The sequence below is a fragment of the Semicossyphus pulcher genome, unplaced genomic scaffold (genome assembly GCF_022749685.1).
Source record: "Semicossyphus pulcher isolate SPU_LCO1_2020_fin unplaced genomic scaffold, fSemPul1.0.p SCAF_4, whole genome shotgun sequence".
NCBI lineage: Eukaryota > Metazoa > Chordata > Actinopteri > Labriformes > Labridae > Semicossyphus > Semicossyphus pulcher.
The window spans coordinates 19,827,075-19,839,829 of NW_027211715.1; the positions used below are offsets into that span (position 1 = coordinate 19,827,075).

A 12,755-nucleotide genomic window follows, 5' to 3' on the forward strand; every position below is an offset into this window, starting at 1 on the left:
TGATATTTAACATACAGAAGTGTCTGTAGCTATTACTATCTAGCAAGTAGTCTGACTTCAGGGTTCTGTTGTAAACTAATGTAATACTTCCATTAAACTTAAGTAATTCCCCATTTAAACCACCACCACTATCATTTCATGTTGTTTGCTCTTATATCTGAAAGAAATAGTAATAAGTCTCTAAACGCTTATTTCAATTAAAAAAGCTACACCTCCTAAATACACCTAAACTATTATACACATCAATATTTTATTCTAGTTACATGATATTACAATGAGTTGACTTTAGTGTGTAAAGAAATAGGCTAAAGAAAGGATCAGTCCTGTTTGGACTAGAGCCCGACCGATACTGGATTTCTGGGGTCGATGCCAATTCCGATATTAGGGAGTAAAAGAATTCTGATATCAATATATCGGCTGATATATATTGTAGTTAAACTTGTGTTTATTATAGGTATTATATGGTTATAATTAACAGATAGATTCACAAATGTTCAAAATGTATCTGAAATTAAAATAATAAAATTCCAAATCTGAAGTTATTGTCACATTTGCATGACATTAAAAATTCAAATAAAATAGTGTTTCTGTAGTAACTTTTTGTGCAACACAAAAACAAAAGTAGGAACAAAAATGATTTTCTTGTTTTTGATGTCCCACCTTCACACAGTGCTACTACAGATACAAGTCACTAAACTTTGGACTATTATGTCCTACGGATCTTATGGGGCCACCTGCAACCTGTTTCTTTGTGACTTCAAAGTCAATGTGTTTTCATTTAATGACAAATTTGGAAAAAGAGGAGCAGTTTGGTCGCTAAAAGGTGAACACATTGATGTGTAGATGAGCTTTTTGGGCGAGGGGATAAGCGCTCTTTTCATTTCAATGTGTGGTAATGAGTATAATGGCTGAATTACTTGTCTGTATAATTGACCTTTCTGTTGGTGTTATTATTATTCAGCAGCCGCATTTGTAAAGAATTTCAGACAACACCTGCTTCATATGCTTCTGTGATTTATTCAGATTTACAGTTCATAAAGTCATTAACAATACCTGCATGAAACATAGAGTAAAGTATGATGGGACTAAAGGTAATTAGTTTAAGCACACTGAGCTGTGCAGCGGCAGGCAATGTGGGCTTCTGCTGATTCCCTGAGGTCGACGCACTTATCATAGATGTTGCTCAGACCCTCTGATCGGCTCAGGTTTGTATCTGCAAGAAAGGAGAGCAGTTAGGTGCTGAACAAAATAACAAGAGAGATGGAGTATGGTTATGTTTTGTGAGCCAGCTGTGATTTCTTGCAAACTTACCAACAGGCACACAGTGGTAGTCAATGGTGACAGTGGTGGTCCTGATAGGCATGCAGCCTGGCAGGCAGCGCAGCACAGGCTCAACAGAGTAGCATTTGGACTCCTCGCCATGGAGGACGATCTGCTTCTCCAACTTCACAGATTCCAACTTCATGTAACACTCTTGAAAAGGGTGAAAAGGAGGGTAAGAACTGTAAATATACATGCTTATGTTTGCCTACAGCAGGCCATAGCTACAACCAAATTCTGATATTCAGTGTTTTGCTCTATAACCTGATGAAATACTGGTTCTGTTACCAAAGAGAAAGGGGAAAGTGTCATTGTAAGAATTACCAGAGGCATCCCTGCAGCTCTGAGCTGGCAGAACCCAGGAATGAGCATAGCTGACTGCGCTCTTGGTGATTCGCTGGCTGGGTGTGCGGTACTCCTGTCTGATTTCACCGTCAGCCTTTCCACAGAGTCCACAGGTCTGTCCTCGCATCCAGTCTGGTATTTTAACCTGAAAGACATCACGACAGATCAGCATTTGAGCAAACTTTAGTATGGAGAATTCTTAGACAATCAAAACCTAATGTGAATCTAAATCTATAAGATGCAGTTAGAGTTCTTGTATCACCTTCCATGCATTCAGATCAAAGTAGACCTCCTGAAGACCATGGCTGGGAGCGTGGAGTGCAATTCCCTGACCTCTCTGCCTGATCTGAATTTTGCCTGAAATGAATGAAAATATCCATTAATATGCAATTGTTAACTTTAAATATATAAATATTTGTGGTATAACTGTGGTTAAATAAAACACCTTCTGGATGACTATATGGCAGGTTGCTGATGGGGATTTCGACTCCATTAACCTTAACCATAATACCACTGTCCTTCGGATACATGTCAACATCACTGTTGAAAAACCATTGAGATACATGTGTTATAGTTAATTCTCTTTTTTGACAGTTCTCACAATTTCAGTGAAACTTGTTCTTACATGTTTGCAATCTTCACATTGATCAGGTTCTTTTCCTGTGTTTGGTCCCTCTTCAGCAGAACTATGAATTTCAGTTCTGATGTGCAATCTTGAGCCAAAACCTGGTAGCAAGAGTGCGGCATCTCATTCTTGAATTTCCTGTTGTTGAATGTGACTAGTGTGTCTCTGACCATGGCACACTCAGCTGCAGCGGGGAAAAAAAGAATAATGAGCGAATAGCTCGTGACTTATCAGACTCACCGCTGTTACTGTTATTTTTTTTCACCTGAATGAGCCTTGCTGATCACGTAGGAAACCTTGTCAGCCCAGTTGCTCTGGTATGATTGCATCTCAGCGGCAGTTTCTCCAAAAGGCAGATAAATAGGAAGACCGACACCGAGTTTGTACATGGTTCTCTATAATAATAAATTGTTACGGTCATAAGTAGTGTTACATACAAACTGTGGTACAAAGTAGGCTGCAGAAATGTATTCATGTCAAAAAATGGCTAATGAAACCGCACCTTTGGTGTCTTCAGCACAACATTGAAACTATTTTCAGACGCAACAGCCACGCTCAGTTTGAGCTGGTTACGGACGTTCTTGACCTTCGACAGACTTACTCCGGCTTCCATAGCAATGCGGGAAATGTACTCAGACAGCCTAGTCAGACAAAAGAGTTGAGGTTATTTTCAAGCTCTACACGTGTGACAAAGCACTATATGACTGAGATGTGATTTCAATCAAATTAATTGCAGAGCATTGTGACATTACTCCTTTGCGTAGCGTTTCATGCTCTTTGGAAGTTTGTCCCAGGTGAGCTTCAGACGGAAAGCCGGCTCTTTACCCACAACACCAGTCTCAGCTGTGATCTCAGTCTCGTATTGTTTGCACTCAATGCCCCAGGCAATCTTGGCCTAAGAGATATTCAAATCAGAGTTCAAATCTAAAACACATTTCCAATAACTCAATTCATGTTGCAGAATGAAAGTTCTTACCATCAGCTTGTGGTAGCTCAGCATCACACCATCAGCACAGATTCTCCAGTGGTCATTCTCGGCCAAGTTGGCAAAAATGACCTGCACTCTGGCAGTTGCTCTCTCAAAGTAAGCTGCAATCTGATATCCCTGAACCTTGTGGTCGGCTCTCACGGCACGGATAAGAATGGTCACAGCAGGAGTGACTTCACTGGCAAGGTACTTGGCCTAGATGTGCCAAGATAGTTTGAAGATTGGTGTTAATGAACGTTTAGTTTTTTTCCACTCCTTACAAGAGACTGTAAATGACTTGGTCTAATGACTTACCTTATTGTAAATGGCTTCAAAACTGTAGGCACTGCTCTTGCTGTTGACACGGGCAGTGGAGACGGCATGCTGTAAACAAAGAAGCTACATTTAGCCTGCTCAAACAAAGTGCATGATGTGGCTGTCTGATTATGAAACCATCTGTAAATCACCTGGTGGATGTGTTTCTTGATAAACTCCATCTCATACAGTTTTTGCTGCAAAAGGATAATGAGTGGATTAGTTTCTTCATTCTTTTCAGTTTCCTGACAGCTTCAAAAGTGAAATGATCTCACCTTGGATAGGGACCTGGACCTGGAGGAGCTGGAGCTGGAGCTGGAGGAGCGGCTGCTTGAAGCACTGCTGGAGCGGCTGCTGGAGGAGCTCCTTGACCGCAGGCTTGATCGGCTGCTGGAGGAGCTGCTGGACCTGCTCTTCACTCTCTTTGATGTGATGTTGATGGGATCAACAAGGTCGACTGTCTTGCTCTTGGCGCGAGAGGAGCTAGAGGAGGACTTGGATGATGCAGAGGAGGAGACACTTGAACGGGAGCTGCTGGAGCGAGAGCTGCTGGAGCTGGAGGAAGAGCTGTTCTTCAGACCAGGAACAAGGATTTTCTTGAGTTTCATCAGGACATTCTTGTCCTCGAGAATCTCCTCTTCCTCGCTCAGGTTGATCACTTTGATGATCTTTTCTCTTGCTTTTTCTCCAACCTGAATCTCGATTTCAATCTTCTCGATGACTGGTCCGGCAGCTGTAACCAAATAAATAAAAACATACATTATTTTTAAGGAAGCTCTTACAAAATGACTTTTTTGATTTATGTCATCCATGTCACTTGCCTGGAGCAACTTCAACCAACACAGCATGTTTGCCTATAATGGCGTAGAGTGGGCAGTCTCTGATAAAAGCAGCATTGCGAGATTCAATCTCAGTGCATGCCTTGATACCAAAGGTTTCAATTGCAGCACACATTTTCTTCTCAAAGGCCCTGGGGAGTTTCAGTTTGCTGGCAATTTCCCTTGGCAGGTCAACAGGAATGATCTCAGATGATGCTGACTATAAAATCACAACAGATGTCAACACATTAATTTGGAACAGGGGTAGATGTTTGTATTAGCATAGGTTGTCAGTAAACCAAACCCACCATGCTACCAGACAGAGAGGATGTCATCCTGGAAATCTTTGAAGAGAAGGTCTCCCTTGACAGCTGTGATTGAACTTCAGCTGGAATCATGGGTGTGATTTTGGCTGCTGCCAAATCTTCAACATTTCTTGCAACAGCAAACGTGTCAACACTGTTGGAAGGAGGGGAAAAAATTAAGAAACAACATTTCTAAACTTGGTAATGCATATTACTAGGTGACAAGGATAGAGGATACATACAGTGCTGATGCAATCTTATCAATGCCCTGGACAGGCAAGAACTGAAATTTGAAGTTGCCCTTGATCATGTCAATTCTTGCTTCCATCTTGGCAGGAACAATTGTGTGAACTCTGGCACTTGACAGCAGAGCAGCCTGGATGAAGGCAGTGTTCACTCCCATAACTGCATAGGTATGCATGGAAACACTGAAAGAGACAAAAAAAACTTTATGGGTGATCTCCCAGAATGCATTTGTTTTTTTGATAGTTAAACTGAGAAGCAGCAACTGGATTACCTTGGAGCAATTGCAGCCCTTATGTTGATATCAGACCTAAGAAGCTGAGCAGCATGGAAGTTCTCGGGCAGAGGTGGGGTCACTTCAGCTTGGACTATGAAAAACAAAACATTTCAAGTGTCATTCTGTATCATTTTATAAAATCAGTAACAGTCAGTCTACGGCAGTGGCACTTACATTCAACAGATGCAGAAGCCACTGCGGCAGTGTAGAAACTGAGCTCCATGGGCAGACCCACAGTGGTTGGAAGGATGCGACGAACCTCAGCGACCAGCAAAGGTTTAGCATAATGCAATGCGAAACCAGACAGCAGACCTTCCAAAACCTCCCTGCCATAAGTTTGAATTGCTGGTCCAGTGGCAATCTGCAAACATAATTACTAATAAGATATCAGATATTCAATTCAAAATACAATTATAACTTGGCAGTAATCTTCTCCTGTGATATGCCGTACCTCAATAATCTGATCAACAATGGCTTTGTCGATGTTGGCAAATGCAATTTCCTGTCCGAAGAATTTCACACAGACAGATGCCAGGGGCTGGCTTGAAGGGTGAGCCCTCCACTGAGAAAGCTGCATGAGGAAGAAAACTTTAAATGAAACACTGTAGCCACTTTGAACGGTGAAGTACAAGTATATTTAGCTTCTTAATGATCCCTTAAACTTACAGCCTTCATAATGTCTTTCATCTTGGTCATCCTATCAGCATTCTCAGGAGCCTCACGGTATTTCAGAAGGGCCTCCTGGGCTCCCTCAGTTCTCACTGCAAGCTTAAAAAAACAAAAATAAATTTTACCAAAATATAATACACATTGCATTTACAAAGCCAAATAAACCTGCCACAAAACAGACTACTACAACAGCATGATGTGTAGACATTGCTTTGAAAAAGGCATGCTATATTTCCTCCTTTTACTATTATGATTTGACACAGCCTTTTGCAAAGACATGCCAGAATGTTTGCTGTACCTCAAAAACATCAGCATAAGCTCCTGCGAGGTAGGTGCGAGCTTTAGCCAGAACAGCTCTTGGCATAACAGTTGCAGCATCGTTAACGTAGAAGGCGCTTGCAGCAGCACCCATCATCCAGGGGTCTACAGGGCAAAGTACAAAAAACATCAAATTTGATATTTTGATCTGAAATCTTGATCAAAACGATTATTTTGTTGTGCTCTTACTGTGGTAGGCATCAACGTAGAGAGCTTTGCTGAAGCGGAAGCTCAGTCTGTCAAATTTGGGGCTCAGGATCTTCACAGCAACATTACAGGCAGCAGCACTGAAAGTACGACATTAAAAAATGAGATTCAAAGTCATACCATTTTGAAAAATTGCAATAGGAGGCATCATTCAAGTTCTTACACAGAGGCAAAGTCAGGGGCAGTGTTCTTGGTCATGGCCTTCATGTAAGAGTAGACAAAGCTGGCGACCTGCAGATTAGTTTCTTTCAAGAGGTCATCAGCAAGAGTAGTCACCAGACCCATGGGCAGCTTGGTCTCAAACAGCACAACAGCAGCAACCATACGGAGCTCTGGGTGGAGAGCCTTGTCCATGAACAGCTGAACAGCCATTTCCTGGATCTATTTCACAAAGATGGATGTTGCAAATAAAGCTGCAATTAGCAAAGCATGCCTGAAGTGTATTTACTGGTTGTAAAGGAAGGAATCAGGAAAGTAGTCTTACCATCTTGGGCTCCTTCTTGGCGATGTTCCTCAGGGCCAGAACAGCATCAATATGAACTCTGAGAGGCAGACTAGCAGCTGCACTGCCAAAGCCAGGCAGGACTTTCATGATTGGCTTAAGGCTGCTAGGATGTCCAGCGTTACCCAGAACTTTGAGAATGAGAACAAGCTCCTTGATATCTCCCTTGGCGACAGCCTGGACAGCAAGTTCATGGATTGGCTGTTGGGGGAACAAAATAAATGATTTCACTGGTATAACAACTTAATTGAAGTTATTCAAAATGCATGTACAAATGATACATACCCTCACAAGGTCAGCTGGGCAGGATGGGTTCTCTACGCAGTATTTAGCAACCAGGGTGCCGTAGCCCAGCATGGCAATCTCACGCAGAACTGGGTTTTCCAGGATCTTGGGCTGCGTGGTCAGTCCCTGAGTGGTGAAAATAAAGACCTCAGCATCACAGTTATAACATCATCACAGATGATGGAGAAGACGTTGACTTGCCTCAGCCAGCCTGATGGCCTCCAGGTCAGCTGTCACCATGTGTACTGATGAAAGCAAGACTTGAGCAGCTTCAGCAATAGTCAGTTCACTAGCCATGAACTTCTCCTTGAAGAACTTCAGAGCAGCATGAGTACCAATGGCAGGGACAGCATTCAGGATCCAATGCCTGGGAAAACAAAATATAACATGAGTATATAATCTGTGGCTAGTTATTTCAGACTCTTCTTAAAAGTTGCAGATACCTGTAATCGGGTCTAGCTTTGAACTGAGTCCAGAGAGCCTCAATACTGTCATATCTGGCCACACGCAAAAGCTGGATGAGCTCGATGAACTTCAAAGGAGCATCTTCATGGACCTTTGCAACATTGTTGGTCACCAAGTGGTTGAGAATCTCAACAATCTATCAGGAAATTAAACATTTAGTCAAAGTGTGTTGCTACTTGATGTATTCAACAAAAATATGATTAAGAGGGAATATTTCTTGGAGTACCTGAGCCTCGGCATTGCTGATCCTCAGAAGCTGGATGGGTGTCTGGAGAAGCTCGCTGCCAAACTCGTACTGCAGGGATCCGCGGGGAAGATATTCAGCTCTGATGGGCTCCACTGGGATCTTCTCAATCTCCAGGAAGGTAAGGAATTGCCTGTGAATAAACATTAGCACTACATCAATGTGCATTGTGACACATTTTGCTGATGTTTTTAATAATTTAAGTCACATACTTGGCCTCCATCTGGGCAGCGCCATTCAAGATGTTGAAAGGTGAGAATTGAATGAGCTCAGTAGCAGTTGCCTCCAAGATCAGGGCACCTGTGTCTGCTGGCTTCATGACGTAGTTAAACGCGGCGGCTCCCTTCATGGTCTTTCCTCTCTGCATTGACAAAACCAACAGTATCATCACACCAGCTCTGTCCAGGAGGTCGCTGTGCTAGAGAGTTGGTATGAAAAGAAACTGCACTTACGGCCTCGCACTCAACGCATGTCTCTGTGTAAGTCAAGCCGATGTCCTTAATGATTCTCTCCTGGCAGTTGCTCAGGTCCTTTGTCTTGGTCAGCATGATGCGCTTGGCCTTTGTGTCCTCACTGATAATGTAGTGGGTCTTGCAGATACCCTGAGTTCCTGGCTTGTGGACAGAAAACAAATAGAGTATTTAAACAATCAAAGTAGAATTTTTCAGTGTAAATTTTGCATAATTCACTTAGCCATACTCTATGAAAATGAGTTATTTGTACCTCTTGCAGCTCATAGACGTTCTGGGTCTTCTTGATGTTCAGCTGGAAGATATTGAGGACTCCCCTGTAGATATTCAGCACAGTGGTGGAGACGCCAGCAGGTGCAAACACTTTGCCGACAACACCGTTAGCATACTCAAACTTGATGGGCGTCAAGAGCTGAGCAGCCAGGGCGGAGGTGAGCTTGGTGGCTGGGATGAAAGCATCTTTGGGCCAGATGCCACTGTACTCGAAGATTTCAGGGTCTACAAGCTAAAAGAAAGATCGACAGCTTGAATACATTTTGAGACTTTAAGCCACTTGGAGAATCATTATTTTAGTTTATCAGGAGTAAATTGTATGAAATCATTTTAAAGGCCTTACCTTTAGCATGAAGGTGTCGGCAGCCGCTACACTGATATGAATTTTGCTACGGACTTTCACTCCAGCACGTGCCAGACCCTCCTCAGGCAGGCCCCCCATAAGAAGTGCTTCATATTTGTACACATAGGTCTTTCCAGCAGCAAACTCTGGGACTACAATCATAGACACGATAAACATGACTGACATGAAATTTTTATTTCAGAAACATTTTGAAAATGAAAACTACAAATTGTTTGTGCCAACAAACCAGTTTTAACTTTTGAATTACATGTTATTGTTATAGAAGGATAACTTACCAAAGCTGACATGGTAACCGGCTACAAAATAGGAATCAAATGTTATTTTAGTGTTCATAAAGGCAAAATACAATATGTGAAAAAGAAACAACTGAGTTAAATTGAAGAACTGCTCTGATTTGATGATGTCTATTTCTTCTCCACCATTGGTTACATAAACACAATATTAGACTGTTGTTAAGTGCAGTATTTATACTCAATGTCAATGACAATGTCAGTATAGAATTATTATCAAGTTTACAACTTTAGTCTCAAGTTAATCTTTGGTGGTATTTTTGAATACATAAAGACATGCTCACCCGCAAGGGCCACAGTGAGAGCTAGCACAAGCACCCTCATGGCTGGTGGTTGTAAAAACAAATGCAACCTGAGGCTTCCTTTTAAAGTCTTTTTCTTGACTGTGTGCACACCAAAATGTATCATTAACTTGATATCAGCTTTCTTCATCATCATGTTGCCATGCCCTGACCAGAGAAGACAAACAGACAACAGAACACGGATGAAAATGTCACAGTTATCTCAACCTGACTCGTTGCCATCCTGGCACACAGCCTGATGACTCAAGTTATCTCTTTTACCCCCGTACACATTTTAAACTGATGAAAGGATTTGTTATTTGATATTTTATTTTATTTTTTATAATACTGACCTTTCAAAATGTAACCGTCATACATTTCACTTCAAATACAGGTCAGAAGAATTAACATTTAATCAATTCTGTTAAAGTTTTTAAGCATCCACTGACTCAAAAAGTCATGTATTTTTATGTGATAAAAAATATAGTGAAATGAAATATTACAAATGCGATTATAGCAGGGTTTTCAGAATAAATAGGGCAATGCTCCAGTCTTACAATAAAATGTCATCATGTCATGACCTGAAAGTTTGTCTCCATTTTATCACTGAACTGTTGACTCTCCAAAGGCAACAATCCAACAATGTTTGCTTAACTTTCTAATATCAATGGGCCTCATTTACGAACAGTACGCACAGTTCAAGCACAAATCTGTGCTTGAACTGTGCGTACGCACGTTTGACGCACAAATATGGGATTCATCAATTTGTTCTTACCTAAATTTCTTCGTACTCTGCGAATAAATTTAGAACTCCCTCAGACCATGCGTACGCACAAATGATGAAAGAAATGTCCTAGGAAATGTTAACACACACCCTTTTAACTAAATGCATACTATATTAAAACTTCATTTATTGAAAAAAAAAAGGCTTTTATAGACAACAACAATTGAATTTACTAATGTATGGACCAAACGTAAATGCTGTGTCATCCTCATAATTTTTTGTCATATAATTAAAATCTTCAGTTATAGCAGTTGAATTAGTTTATTAAGTTTACAATAGAGTAGACCATATGAAAATGTTCATATTGAAATGTAACACTATTAAATTGTTTATAGGCCTTGCTGGAAAGATATTGCGGCCTGTGCACGCTCCGGAACAGTGTGCCTTTTCTGGCCTCCACCTCTGCCACAATTGTTTCAATTTCTGCTGATGTGAAATTTTTCTTTTTATCTTTTGAGGCCATCTTTCACGTTCTTTCAGCTTCTCCGTAACACCGCTCTCTTCATGTGGCACCAAACAGATGTCCTTATATAGAGAAATAGAGGCGTGGCAGTATGCTGATTGCAGATCGCGGACATGCGCCTGTCAATTTAGAATGGTTCTGATTTACTAACATACGCACGGTGGTGAGAATAAAATTGGCCGGTACGCACGTGTCTGTACTTATTTTTTGCGGAGAGTAGGAACATTTCTGTGCAGATATTAGTGAATCTCATAAAGAAAAAATGGTATAAAATCCAATCAAACTTCTTATGATGATAATGATGACTTTTATTGTATGTCATGCAAAGGCTTACGAGACCAACTATACCACCCACTGTTCAGGAAACAATAAAACTGGGATTAGAGGATGAAATAAGAATTAGTCAAGTGGAATTGCAGACATTGAGCAATGTTTGAATGGAGCCACAGATTTCAGGTTTCATCTGTGCAACAAGTACTGAACAGTTTTGCTTTTATACGTTCTAAGTAAGCAACAGCGTGACAAGTTACAATCTTGTCATGTGTGTGATAATCAAAGAGGTCTCACTTGCATAAAGCATGCCCTCTTAAATCTATTGATTGTTTCAGTTAATTCAACTCAATGTTATTTGTAAAGGACATTCAATAGAAATGGAAAGTCTATGTGCTCAACAGAAGATAAAAACAATCAAACAAAGACTGACCTTGCACTAACCCATACAACACACACACATATACTTAAAATGCAGGTGGTTTTCACAAAGCAGGTTCAACAAACTCTGTTTCTAACCCTGAACTCTGAGTTGATCTACTCTGAGATAGGAAACTCTGAGATTTCGGTTCCAGAACAGCTGATCAGAGTTAGTTCAATCAACTCTGAGTAGGTTCAGCCAGAGTTAAGTGCGTGCATGCTGACTGTAAAAAGCCAGCATTAATGGAGCCCCGATACCACGGTTCACCATGGCAACGGTACTCAAAAAGAGGTCCTCCTACGTCACACCAGTGGAGCTCGAAATCCTCATGCGGACGTTCAGCGAATACAAGCATGTTTTTAGAAAAATAAAGTAACACGTCTGCAGCTGCAAAAGAGAGAGAAGCGGCGTGGGAAGAAAGTAAATTTGCATGTTTGAACTGGTCTATTTGTTTAATACTTAATCACAACCGGAAGCTAAAATTTGTATTAATTTAGGAGCAATCCAGCGGGAGAAAAAAACATACATGGAAGCAGTTAAAAATAAAATACCAGAACATTATTCAAAGGTGCGGCTCAGGCAGAACAGGCTCATGGCTGAACCTCACTTCAATCATATTTTAAATATTAAACTAATGAAATATAATTCAGTGGCTGTTTTAATGTGCATTAGCTTTATCCCTAACATGATGCTGACTTCACACACACATTATAATTCATGTTGATTAAACTGAATTGTGTTAGTTTAAAAAAAAAAATCCAATAACTTACGGCGTCTTATCTGAGCGCTCTCGGCAGTGGTGGTGGAAAATCTAAAAATTATGACTTTGACACAGATTTGTCCTTTGATTATTTTATTATAATTATAACTAAGACTTTTGCAAAGGGGTCAGAGCAGCACAGAGACACAACATTTTTTTAATTCAGTAACCGCACAAACACACGCGTGAGACGGGCTGAATGAATGAGGAAGTCGAATGAGGGTTTTATATTCTAGAAGGAGGAGATATATATATATATATATATATCCTTCTCTCACACACACACACACACACACATGCACACACACACACAAAGGCAGTCAAAGGTACGAGAGAAAAGCAAAGTTTTAAGTCTGCAGTTTGCACCGATCTCATGTCAGGAGGCATTTTGTTCCAGAGAACAGCACCATAGTTACTGAACGCACCTTCACCTAATTTGGTTTGAACTTTAGGTACATTCAGGAGGCTCATACC

At 40.9% G+C, this 12,755-nt stretch overlaps 1 protein-coding gene across 1 annotated transcript; it reads right to left on the reverse strand.

Moving 5' to 3' along the window:
• Window positions 1-1,018: 1,018 nt before the first annotated feature.
• On the reverse strand, window positions 1,019-9,626 carry LOC138606943 (vitellogenin-2-like). The gene is made up of 34 exons (XM_069679422.1): window positions 9,587-9,626; window positions 9,288-9,308; window positions 8,992-9,143; window positions 8,629-8,880; window positions 8,358-8,519; window positions 8,118-8,266; window positions 7,888-8,038; window positions 7,640-7,797; window positions 7,398-7,563; window positions 7,197-7,322; window positions 6,894-7,112; window positions 6,573-6,790; window positions 6,392-6,489; window positions 6,183-6,307; window positions 5,882-5,983; window positions 5,667-5,786; window positions 5,390-5,576; window positions 5,213-5,306; window positions 4,938-5,123; window positions 4,699-4,849; window positions 4,394-4,610; window positions 3,848-4,305; window positions 3,725-3,769; window positions 3,573-3,641; window positions 3,267-3,473; window positions 3,043-3,185; window positions 2,793-2,931; window positions 2,556-2,685; window positions 2,291-2,474; window positions 2,111-2,205; window positions 1,928-2,022; window positions 1,645-1,810; window positions 1,312-1,473; window positions 1,019-1,213 (listed from the first exon to the last, which is right to left on the reverse strand). The coding sequence occupies exons 1-34, from the start codon at window positions 9,624-9,626 to the stop codon at window positions 1,101-1,103; spliced, it is 5,100 nt and encodes a 1,699-aa protein (XP_069535523.1). The 3' UTR covers window positions 1,019-1,100.
• Window positions 9,627-12,755: the final 3,129 nt, after the last annotated feature.